The following is a 12966-nucleotide window of genomic DNA, read 5'->3' as shown; positions in this document are numbered from 1 at the left end:
ACTTCAAACTGCACTGATCCCAACTGATAGTTGGTAACTGTCCTACCTTACCTGTCCTTACCATGTTAAACAAATCAATGGCTGGTTTGAAGGAAAGATGGATTTATGATCAAATAGATGTAAATTTATAAATTGTAAATGTCTCTGGACCAATTAATAATAAACTTTAAAAAAATAAACAAGAGAGAGATAGTTCCTAAAAAGTGTATATCAGACGAGATTTAACTTAAAGAATGTGAAAATTTTTTAAAATATTTTAATGGCAAATTTATGTGTTCCAGATTTCAGTACAAATTTTTATTATTAAACACTACATAAGAATTGCAACTCATCTTGCTAATCAATTTTCTATCTCATTTTTGTTATTTTTCATTTTATTGAATACTTTTGTCAATGGATTTAATTTAATTACAGAAACTGCTATTACTATTCTTTTCTATATTATATTTAATTGATAATGACATGATGTGATACAATGTTTCACAATAAAAATAAATTTTATAAAAAAACAATGATTTAAAACAGGTTAAGAATGAATTAGCTAATAAACTATACTTTCTAGAAATAAATTACATGAACATGATTCGTCACCACCAAACCATGTTGTTACTTACTTGGTTAACTCAATGTTTGTGTGAATCAAGTCACCTGTTGGCCAACCTCACCTCCCCTTCACAACCTGCATTATGTTCAAATTTTTTAACCAATCAGAGTGAATGTATGCAAGTAATTTTAAGATTTAAGAATATTGGATTCTATGATGTAACTTATTTTCAAAATTATTTCTAGAAGATGAGATCTGGCTCAAAATTTTGCAGATTAATCCGCTTATTACACAGCACTCAGAAGTTTTACAGAGCTCATTATATGAAATGAATAACATATGTAGTCAATATGATTTTATAATATCAATGAATAAAAAAAAAATTACCGCCTCCTGCGGCAAAGATCTGATAAGATAAAAAATAATTTTGGAAAACAAATCGATTGAACAGGTTTCACATTTTAAATATTTAGGATGTAATATCAGCTTTAGATCAGATATAGATGCAGAAAATAAAATCAGAATTTTCAAAATATGTGAAGACAACAAGAAGATCCCTTCACAATAAAGTTAGAACAGACATAATGCTGAAGTTATATAAAGTAATGGCTGTCCTGAAAATGTATGGAAGTAATGTATGTATGGTTGATTGTGTGAGGATTAAGTCAAAAGTTCAGGCCTAGGGATGCGATTTCTTATATCAGTAAAAGGTTGTTCAAGGTGGGACTGATTTAAGAATGATGATATAAGAAGAAAATTAGACATTTTCTCTCTTAATGAATTAATTGCGTATTACAAGGAGAATTGGCTAATTTAAATTGCCTATTAAATTGGATAATTTAAATATATGCTGAACTTAATTTAAAATTTTAATTTATATTTAGATAGATGATTTAAGCAAGTGATTAATTATAAACCAGTAAGAAAGAGAAGTGTGGGGAGACCGTTGAAGAGGTGGTTATGATTTCTACTTTAAGTTGTTACAGATTTAATGCCTATCTGGGATAGCAAGAAGAAAAAGAAGAAAAAAAGAAAGATAAGGGAGATGAAAAAAAATGCAAAACTTACATGGAATTGAACCAATGACAACCTAGCAAATAAAACTTTCGTTTGTTTTAATATTTATATTTATAATCATTATTAATAAAATTAAACAACATAACCCATTCATTTACTATATTTTGTGATTTGAAAATTTCTTAACTTTAAATCTGCATTCAAAGAAATATTATGAAGAAGCTATTTTTTTACTCATTGTTTTTTTTATTTTTCGCTGCTTATTAATTAGATAGTGAAATCCATAGTGGAATGCAGTAGCATCTGAATCTTTTACTTCCAATTCTGTGATGCATCGACAAATAATTATTTTTCACTGAATAATATTTTGTTACAATGTTCCTTCAAGTTAGCAAACATCAAGAACAACATCAGTCCATAAAAATCCTACATAAACTATTCATCTAACCCTCTGAAAAATACTGAGAAAAATGAGATACAAAAGAGCCAAAAAATGTTTGTTCCATTTTTTTTTATTAGTTAAATCTAATTTCAGGAAAATTAATTTAAATTAAAAAAGTAAAATATATATATATATATATTAATTTCTATGTATGCTTTGATGTGTGATTAATTATTTGTTTTATAAATTTTATTAATTCATCTTGTTTAATTTCTTAAATTTACCATATATTATTTTATGATGTACATAATCTTAAAAAAGCAAGTGAAAACCTATGTTATTATCAATTTCTTCTTAATGTACAAGTCAAGAAGTTTTCTTATATTAAACAATTGAAATTACTTCATGAAAGAATTGAATGAACTTTAATGTACTTGTACTTTAATATTTATTTAGATGGAGAAATTAAAAAATGGAGATTGATGTTTGAACTTAATGTTTTGGCTATGGGCACATGTATTAGAGAAACAATAAAGTCACTGAAATCACGTGATCTTGATGATGGACATATAATTAACATTTGCAGGTAACATATTTTATTATGGTATCTCTGTGCATTTGCATGCAGTTACATGCTTATCTAACCCCTTTCTCTCACTCACTCTCTCTCTCTCTCTCTCTGTGTGTGTGTGTGTGTGTTGGGGGGGGGCAACAACTGCGTTCAACAAATATATGTGTTTACATTTAGAAATGGAAAAGTTGAAAGAACTGTGTCTGGATTTGTAATGTTCATTAGTTTTTTTGTTATTTATGTATATATAAAAGCCAACTGGCTGTCATAAAAGCCATGGGCTCTCTCTGCTATTATTCACCTGTGCTGTAGAAATGGTAATGAGGGAATGGCCTTTACGAACATATATGGGCATGTAGAGGTGTCAAAGTTATCTTAGTATAAACACAACGATACCCAGTAGAACAATTTGTGCGTTTGTTGGCGGGGGGGGGGGGAGGCTACCATCGGTAGCATCCCTGTCTAGTGCTTTGCTTGGTTGTAATAAAATAATATTCCCTCAGTAGTATTTATCAATGCTACTTTCAAAGTGTAAAATATAGCATTTTCAATACTATTTCCACAGTTGGTGTATTTCCAGTTACAATTATAGTGAATAGAATTACGGTGTGTAATGCCTCAACCAAGATCTAGTTGTAGATTGGGACGGGGAGTGGTTATAAGAAGCCAGACTAAATATATTGTAATGAACGACTACAAAAAAATTTCAGAAGAAAATCCCGATATGTTAGTTCATAAACACAAGCTCGCGGTACTGAATTATGTGCAAATTTATATATGGTGCGAAAAATTGTAAATGGAAAAAATAAACTTGATGAAGATGAAAGTTTCACTACACCAGGAAAAGGTCGAAAAAAGATAAAGAAAAACTTAGCATCGATGATTTTCATTAAAGAACAACATGTATAATTTTCATATACGCCATAAAAAATTACGGACGTTAAAAAACTTGTTAAAGGTTTTGAAAACAGGAGATAAAGATTTGGATTTAAAATTTACGCGTGAAACGTTAAGAAAAATTTTATGGAATATCGGTTTTAGGTGGAAAAAGACTGCTGATAACAGAAAGTTTTTAGTGGAAAAACACGGCATTCGTTTAAAACGAGTAAATTATTTACAAAATTTACAGAGATATAGAAACGATGGTCGAGTAATTATTTTTTCTGACGAGTCCTACATTTATTCATGTCACACAAAAAGGTTTGGATGTACTGATGACTCTGGTTTTTATGGCTATAAGAAACCTACGTCGAAAGGATAGAGATTGATAATGGTGAACGCCGGAGGTGAAACTGGAGGAGTCCCTAATGTTTTTTTAATATTTAATCGGGTCAGAAACAAGGTGATTACCATGACAACATGAATGACGATAACTATGAAAAATAACTGAAACAAAATTGATTCCAATCTTCCACCTCGTTCAGTTTTAGTTTTAAACAAAGCATCTTACCATAAAAAATTACATCAATCCATTCCGAACTCAAATTAGAAAGAAAATGCTATTAGAATTTTTGCAAACTAGAAATATTCCATGCTCATCGCAGATGTTAAAAGTGTAACTTTATCAATTGGTGAAGTTAAATAAAGTGCGCTACGAACAATTCTGTTGTTGCGTGAACGAGGATCGAACAGGATATTAAGAGAGTGACAATTGAAAATATTTATATAATTCCAATTTATTAGTTTAAGAACATAAATAGAATAAAACAAATCAATAATAACAATGACAATAAGAATAATAAACAAACCATAATCAGAATAATAACAAAGCAAATAATAAATTTCAATAATAAGCAAATAATAATATAGTAATCACAACACACAATAATTATACGAGGGTTATTTTTTTTACGTAATTTCTCTACATAGTCGCCACTCCGATTTAGACATTTATCATAGTGTGGTACCAACTTTCCAATACCTTCGTCATAGAACGGAGCCGCCTGTGTTTTCAGCTATGTTTCTACGCTGGTCTGCAGCTCGATGTCTGTGCCAAAATGTTGTCCTCCTAGCCAGCGTTTCATGTGAGTAAAGAGGTGAAAATCGGATGGAGCCAAGTCCGGGCTGTATGGTAGGTGATCAAACACTTCCCAACGAAAACCTGCAGGAGCTTCTTTGTGACAGCTGCAGTGTGCGGCCGAGCATTGTCATGGAGAAAGACAATGCCTGAAGACAACATTCCTCTCCGCTTATTCTGAATTGTCCTTCGTAGACGTCGAAGAGTCACGCAGTATGAGGCTGAGGTGATGGTCGTGCTACGTTCCATGAATTCCACCAAGAGAATTCCATTCCGGTCCCAGAACACAGTAGCCATACACTTTCTGTTGGAGAAGGTTCGCCTGAACTTCTTTGGTTTACTGGGAGAATGAGAATGCATCCACTGTTTGGATTGTTCTTTTGTTTCTTCAGTTTCGAAATGGACTCATGGTCTCGTCCTCTGTGACAACTTTGTTCAAAGAATCTTCTCTTTCGTTGTGGTAGCGCTGGAGAAACGTTAGGGAGACGTCCATTCTCATTGTTTTGTGATGGTCGGACAGCATCTTGGGAACCCATCTCGCACAGAGTTTGCGGTTCTGAAGTCTCTCACTCACAATGGTGTAGAGAGCTGACCTTGAAATTTCAGGAAACGAATCACTCAATACAGAAATTGTGAACCGACGATTTTCTCGAATTGCCTCATCCACTCGCTCAACGAGATCATCGGTTGACACTCGCTTACTTCCCTGATCGCCTGCATCATGAACATCTGAACGTCCTGTTTTAAAATTCCTGCACCATTGTCGCACTTTGCTGTCACTCATTGAAGTTTCACCGTACACATTAATTATTCGTCGATGAATTTCAGCTGCATTACACCCCTCAGCTTATAGAAATTGAATTACCGCGCGCACTTCACACTTGGCGGGAGATGCTATTGTTGTAGACATGTTTACGTGCTAGCTGCGTGTTCAGAACTAAACGAAATGACGCAGCGTGATTGAAGGCCATACTAGAGACGTTGGGCAACACATATGCGCAAAGATTCATCCGATTTTTGAGCCAGTTTTTATTTCGCGACCGATCGAACCTTGGAAAAAAATAACCCTCGTAGCTGGAGTACCGCCCATAGACTTACAAGCACAAATGAGAGCTTCAATAGTGAATGAACGGGGCAGAAAGGAAGCAATTGACGGTTTCTACATGGCTTGGCGTGACAAATGGCGAAATTCGGACAAAGGAAGGTGGACCTATGTATAAGCGACGTCAGGAACTGGATGGAGGGAAAAAATGGTAACACAGGCTACGAATTCACTCAGTTCCTGTCTGGACATGGATGTTTTTGGGACTATCTGTACAGGATGGGCAGATGCCATACAAGTCACTGTCACGATTGCGGCGGACTGGATACAACTGAGCATGTGGTGTTTTTTTACCCTAGATGACGCAACTTAAGAGTAGTGCTCGAGGATCAGGGGTGTGGAGGGGGCCAACAATATAATCGAGGTGATGCTCAGCAATAGCAACAAATGGGAATGTGTTTCGAGAACGATCACATCAATGATAGGAGATAAGCCAATGAAGAAAGGCGACGACAGGCTGAGCAGATGCGGATCTATAGAGACTTGGAGTTCAATGACGGGTGATTAACGGAGGCCAGCTTCTGTGTGTGGGTGGCGGGGGCTCCTCGGAGTCGTCGCTCGTCGATGTCCCCCTGGGGACGCCTTCCGGTCATACGGATTCGGATAGTAGAGTGCCTGGGTGATCATGCAGGAGCTGTACATACCATATGGCTTAGATCCGGCCCCTGCATGATAGGAGGGGAGGTTTTTTAGCGGGCGAAAGACCCGCACTACCCATCGGGTTGGTCTAGTGGTTAACGCATCTTCCCAAATCAGCTGATTTGGAAAGTCGAGAGTTACAGCGTTTAAGTCCTAGTAAAGCCAGTTATTTTTACACGGATTTGAATACTAGATCGTGGATACCGGTGTTCTTTAGTGGTTGGGTTTCAATTAAACATACATCTCAGGAATGGTCGAACTGAGTATATACAAGACTACACTTCATTTACACTCATACATATCATCCTCTGAAGAATTATCTAAACGGTAGTTACCGGAGGCTAAACAGGAAAAGAGAGAGAGAGAGAGACCCGCACTGCCGTCAATGCGGGCCTGACGGCGGCTGGCAGAGCTTTTTCCTGTCCTTACGGAAAGAAAAAAACACACAATAATAATAATAATAACAGACAGTGATTACATACAAAATAGAATTTAAAGAAATAGTCAGGATTTACTGACAGTAGTTAAATAATAAAACCGCAATTTATTTCCACTGACAAAAGAAATTAGCAAGACCACTAATCTTAACACTTTTAACAACTAAGCTTGGATTAACAACAATAGTACAAGAGATAGGACAAGCATCTTTAAATAGACAGGACAAGTTCTTCCACTTCAAATATGTGACGTGACGTCACGAAACCTTAATTAAGGTGATGTAACATCACCTTAATCGCGTAAAACGTGTACGCACTAAACTCCTCGCAGAATACTCTCGCTTCAAACTCGCATAAGTCCTCGTTTAAAACTTTATCGTAGCATTCTCTCGCAGACTTCATTGTTCTAATATATAATAATATAATATAAAATATAATTCTCGCAAAATTGATTTCAACTGGTCATTCCCGGATTATTTATACTCCTATCTTCTTTTCCTGTAGGACTGGACCCATCTGAAGCGTGAGAATATCGTTCGCCCTTACATTTTACCATGAAATTCCAAACCTTGGTCCGGTAACTCTTCTCACAGAACAACATCTGTTTAGGTGTATTAGTGGCCAGTATTACTAAGAACAATTTTTAAAGGTAGGACTTGTTAACTTTACAAAAACTTTTTTTTAGCCCCTTTCTCGATTTCTCCCATTATTATATTTTCTACTACTTCCTTCTTAATTGGCAGGAATCCTTTACTCTGATCCGTCTTGTTACACTATTTTGACAAAATATTGGAATATTACAGTTATAGTGTTTTAATACTGCCACCATACCATTCTGAACTTAAACCGATCAGCTGATTTGGGCAAGAGTAAAGAATTGGATACCTGGAGGGAATATTTTACCTCGGCAAAATATTGGTGAATTTAAGCAAATGGCAAAACAAAAATTATGAATTAACGGCTGAAGACTGGATATTATGTATCGGTCATACTTTAAAGTTTGAAAAAGCGTATTCATAGACAGATGGAGTTGCAGATATGCAAACTGAAAATTGTATTATAGTTACTAATGATAGCGATAATAGTGTCGATGATTAGTCTGAAATAGCAGATAGCGACGATACGTATATTGAAATTGACGATGGTATGGATGCATTGAGCCACCTGACTGACTAAAATAAAACATTGTTTATTAAAAAACAAAATAATACAGTATCATTATTTATAATCTAGCGAGTCAATACTATCCTATTTTTCTTTTTGAAAAAATAAAATTGAGAATTTAAAAAAGAACATTTAAAAAATAAAAGAATAAATAAAATATGCAAAAAAAAATTTCGTGAAAAATAACAAACAACAGCGAGCCTAGATGTTATTCATCACCTACGTGTTTCGAGCGCATTGATGGAATGCGTACGTGCGTTCGAGCTCAGGCGTTCGTATGTAACACCACAGACCCAATCTTACACCCAACCGTCTAGCATTCCATTACCATGCTGCGCGGTGTTTGCGTTAAGATAACTTTGTTCTAAAATACTATTCGACTACTCTTAAACATATTTTCAGAATTAGATATACCACTTTTAAACTTCAACCGCCTTTGGAGGGGTCCCCGATGTTTCAATCGAAATTTCCCGAAGGTGGTATCCCAATAACTTTTTATGGAGAACCCGAATCAGGTCTCAAAATCTTGAGAAAAAGTAATCTGAATTTACCCAAACTGAACTGGTAGATTAATCAGAATCTATTACTACTGTTACATGTAATGATTGATAGTTGTCTTATCAGCTGAATTAAATATTGATTAAAATTAAGATTATCATTAAAATAGGTGAGCCAGTTTAAATAATTATCAAAATTTACCTATTGATTCATAAGAAAGTGTTTATAAGTACATATAAATAAATATTTATAGGTATGGAATACTCATTATATGAAATAACAATTGTTCATGTTTATTATTATTTTATTTTTTTAAGTATTTCTAGATTATCTTCTATGTATTATTTGTATATTTGTGTGTGAAGAGGCAATTGGTAACATTTAAAAAATCCCTTTCTCTTACTTGTATTAAAAATTTCTGTTTAAAGAACTTATTAATTTTACCAATATATATACGTTTATAATCCTAATAATTAATTCTGTAAAAGCAAGCATTATTAAATGAACTGGGTGATGCATTTTCATTTAAATATTTTGTTAAATTATTTAATAGTAAAAAAATTACATTATAATTTTCAATACTGTGAACTCTTTAGGTTAACAGTTTTAATAACAATTCTGTATTTGTAGAATTATTTCCTATGTTTACTTTTCTTGTTTATTTCAAATAGAATTATTGATAAATTTTTTTTTATCTGACAATGATAAAGAATTTACTTGATAAAATAAATAAATATTTTACTTGAATCAGTAAATAATATTACATTACAGCAATCATGTCGGGATGTGGTAGACATGCTACTCCATGGATAAAAAAGCACTGCTTCAGCGTTTCTCTGCCATAAAATATTAATGTGGTTCCTCTATCTGAACTCAAGATATAAATTTGTATATAAAAATAACAAAATGGCAGACAGGGGAAGAGCGAAGGAGAAATTGCCATTTTTCTTAAGGATATTTTTTGTTTAATTTTACAAGTAGATTCCAAAAAAGTATAGCCAGCCCACCATTTTAGAAACACTGTATAAAGATGCTAAATAATATAACATTTCTGCAAAATAAGTCAAAATTAATGTGTTAATGAATTTGCTTCTACATGTTCAATTTATGTGCATAAAATGTTGATATTTTAAAATCAGTATTATTACAAATCTTTGAAAGATTTACAGGTTCCTGTAAAAGAACATCTTGTCATTTTATTTTAAATGAATTACTGAAATGATATTTTAAAGGGTTTGTTAGATTATTAATAAAACACAACAGAAGCATAATAAGGTCCTTTCTCATGAGCTAAAAGTATTGTACTGCATTAGACGTAAACAGTTCTGTTGTTTGGTTAGAAAGAAGTGAATTACTCAGACATTTAAGCCTATAGGCTTTAAAAATATTATTATTAACGGCAATCTAACTTAATTAGTAAAGTTCTGTTTACCTGAGAAGTACAATGCCGTAGTTTTATTGATATTTGAAGTTAATTATTACTGTCCATCTAACGAATAATGTTTTGAATTGATAATACTCTAACAAAGTTTTCAAGTCCTTTTTAAAGTTATTTTTAGATATTGAAACAACTGCATCATTTCCTAAGAGGTAAAAATGAATAGTTGACATGCTGTGTTCCACATCTTAAAATGAAGATCTAAATTACTATGTGTTTTGATCAAAAGATGAAATTTAAATTGATTGTTTATGATTGGTAAGGTATTTAAAATTGGATAATTTTAAATAGTCCTTCTGACACCTTAGCTACTCAATTTTCTTATCAGTAAGAAATGTGGAACTAATTTTAACACTTTAATGTGATTGCAAAGAATTAAAAATGAAATCTTTCGGTTATCCAAACTATTTAAAATATTTTTTAAACACTAGGAAATATGTGTCATAATCAATTTTTCCCAAAGACGATGTAGAATTTATTTCATTACGTTATGCTTTTAAAGAAATGGTTAAAAGTTTGTTTTTCATAATATTTTTAAATACTTTAGAACAAACAATATTGAAAGTATATATTATTTTGTCAAATAAGTGAAAAACCTTTATTAGAGAGGAGAATAACAATGAAAGTATTAAAACAGGCGTGAAATACTATTATTTATTCATTAATTAAATTTGTAAGCTGTTTAAAACTTTTTAAAAACAACCTTTGGAAGTTGCAACAATATCTTCTATTCTTTATACTTAAAATACAAGTAAGCTTCCTCATTATCAAGAGGAAATAAAAATATTGATTCATCAACAAAATTAATTAAGGTGAATGAATGCCTTTGTTTAAAATTGATAGATATTATTATCTGAAATACTGGAAAATAATAATATTTTGTAATTAATGAGGAATCCTTGGATCCAAAAAGCATTTTACATAACTTGATAATTTTATATTAAGCGTATTATTTTTGTGTTTCATCATATAATATAGATATATATATATATTAGTTGAAATTTAAACCACCAAAACACAGTAAATAGATAAGTTAAACTTACCATTTTAATTCCAAGATTTGATTTTCACCAGATTCCACATCTTCAGTTGGTATTTAATTTTATAATTACATTACAATGAAATTATTATGGACTAATACTAATAGTATGGACAAAAGTTTTATGGACTGAAATACAATGATTTCAGTCACTGGACAGCAGAATTTGTGCATCCAACCATAATAATTTCAAAATTTATAAAACTGTAAGAATTTCAACAGATTAAAAATTCACAAATTAACAAAAACAATTTATTTTAATCTAATTATAGAATTAAATACCATTATCAATACATGAGCATACTTTACTTCAGCAACAATAATTATTGCAGTACCAACTGAAATTAAAAAGATGTGGGATCTCACAAAAATCGACTCTTGGGATTAGTATAGTAATATTAAATTATTTATTTATTGTGTTTTGGTGGTTTAAATTCCATTTAATATTAAATTTTATTAGCACAGTGCTCAAATATGTTAATGAATAATTTAAAAAAAAAAAAATATATATATATATGTTCACACAGGGTGTTGATTTTTAGGCATAAGTTCAAGTTTACTGATTAATTGTTCAGCTGTATAAAATAATAAATAAACAATCTTATTCTCTACTTTGTTACCTTTTACATACACAAAGACTATATGTACAAGGTGTGTGAGAAAAGTAATGAGACTGACTTTTTACTTACCAAAGTTTTATTTTTTCAAACAACAATATTATCCCCTTCAAAGTAGTTCCCTTGGGCAGCTATACACCGGCGAAGTCATTGTTCCCACTCCTGGTAGCAGCGCTGGAAGCTGGAAGGCTTCAACTGGTAGGGTTTTTAACTGGTCGGTCACAGTCTTTTGAATGTTCTCCAGAGTTCCAAAATGATGTCCTTTTAAGACATATTTCAATTTCGGGAAAAGGAAAAGGTCACAAGGACTCAAATCAGGTGAATAGGGGGTAGAGGAACTGTAGGAATGCGTTTTTTGAGTTCAAAAATACCCTGATGGAAATGGCCATGTGACACGGGGCATTGTCATGATGAAGCATCCACTTGTCTGCAATGTCTGGTCTCATGCGAATCACTCTTTCCTGAGACTTTCAAGGACATCTTTGTAAAACACTTGGATCATAGTTTGTCCTGGAGGAACTATGCACGATACCCATACTGTCAAAAAAGCAAATCAGCACGGTTTTGATCTTTGATTTGCTCACCTTCGACATTTTCTTCGGTCGAGGAGATGACGGAGTGTGCCACTCTTCGCTTTGCCGCTTTATTTCAGGGTAGTATTCAAACATCCAGGATTCATCACCTGTGATCACACGATTGATGAATTCTTGTTCATTGTCAATCCTCTCAAGAAGATTAACGCAAACGTTTCTTTGATTGTCCTTCTGTTCCGTTGTGAGATTGTTCGGCACCAATTTCACACAAACCTTTTGCATGTCCAAATCGTCTGTCAAAATTTGATGTACAGTGAAAGTGTTTAAATTTCACTGTTCACTCATCATCCTTATTGTTAAAAGACGGTTTGATCTCACAATAACCCTCACATGCTCAACGTTTTCGTCAGATTTTGAAGTTGAAGGTTTCCCTGGGTGAGGTTGATCTTCAACATGTTCTCGTCCTTCCAAATATGATTTGTGCCAGCGGAAAACTTGTGCTCTTGATAAGCAATGTTCCCATAGGCCTGTTTCAACTTTTCAAAGGTCACACTTGGGATTCCCCAAGTTTAACACAAAACTTGATTGCACAAACATTGCTATAAATTCCGATGCTTCATTTTCGTCACACACAACAAAAACACAACTTCACTGATGGTGCTGTCAAAAAATAATGTGTTGGCTGGATGGAGTTGAAACTTGTACTGAGCATGTGGAAGGGATGAACAAACCAGTCTAGCACACACCGGTAGACACAGCGTTGTCAGATCACTCATAGTGTTACCAATCTCATTACTTTTCTCAGACACTTCGTATATATATATATAGTTAAAATAAATATACAGTCTCCCAGGGTGATTATTTTGTATTGCAGTGGTTATTCTGTAGTTATATTTACTACAGTTGGATGATTAAAACCTCAACTCGAATATTCAATATTTCTAGCTAGTTGTAATTGCTTCATCCTT

General features: G+C 33.0%; 1 protein-coding gene across 1 annotated transcript in view; it reads left to right on the top strand.

Annotated features, from left to right (window-relative positions):
* Positions 1-12966, top strand: part of LOC142318425 (dehydrogenase/reductase SDR family member 11-like) — a 50663-nt gene that overhangs the window by 16072 nt on the left and 21625 nt on the right. The window contains exon 3 of the mRNA XM_075355011.1: positions 2400-2529. Coding sequence (XP_075211126.1) covers positions 2400-2529 — 130 coding nt within the window. The remainder of the gene's footprint in view (positions 1-2399; positions 2530-12966) is intronic.

This window comes from Lycorma delicatula, chromosome 1, assembly GCF_047948215.1.
Source record: "Lycorma delicatula isolate Av1 chromosome 1, ASM4794821v1, whole genome shotgun sequence".
Classification (NCBI taxonomy): Eukaryota; Metazoa; Arthropoda; class Insecta; order Hemiptera; family Fulgoridae; genus Lycorma; species Lycorma delicatula.
This window is presented reverse-complemented; position numbering and strand designations above follow the sequence as displayed.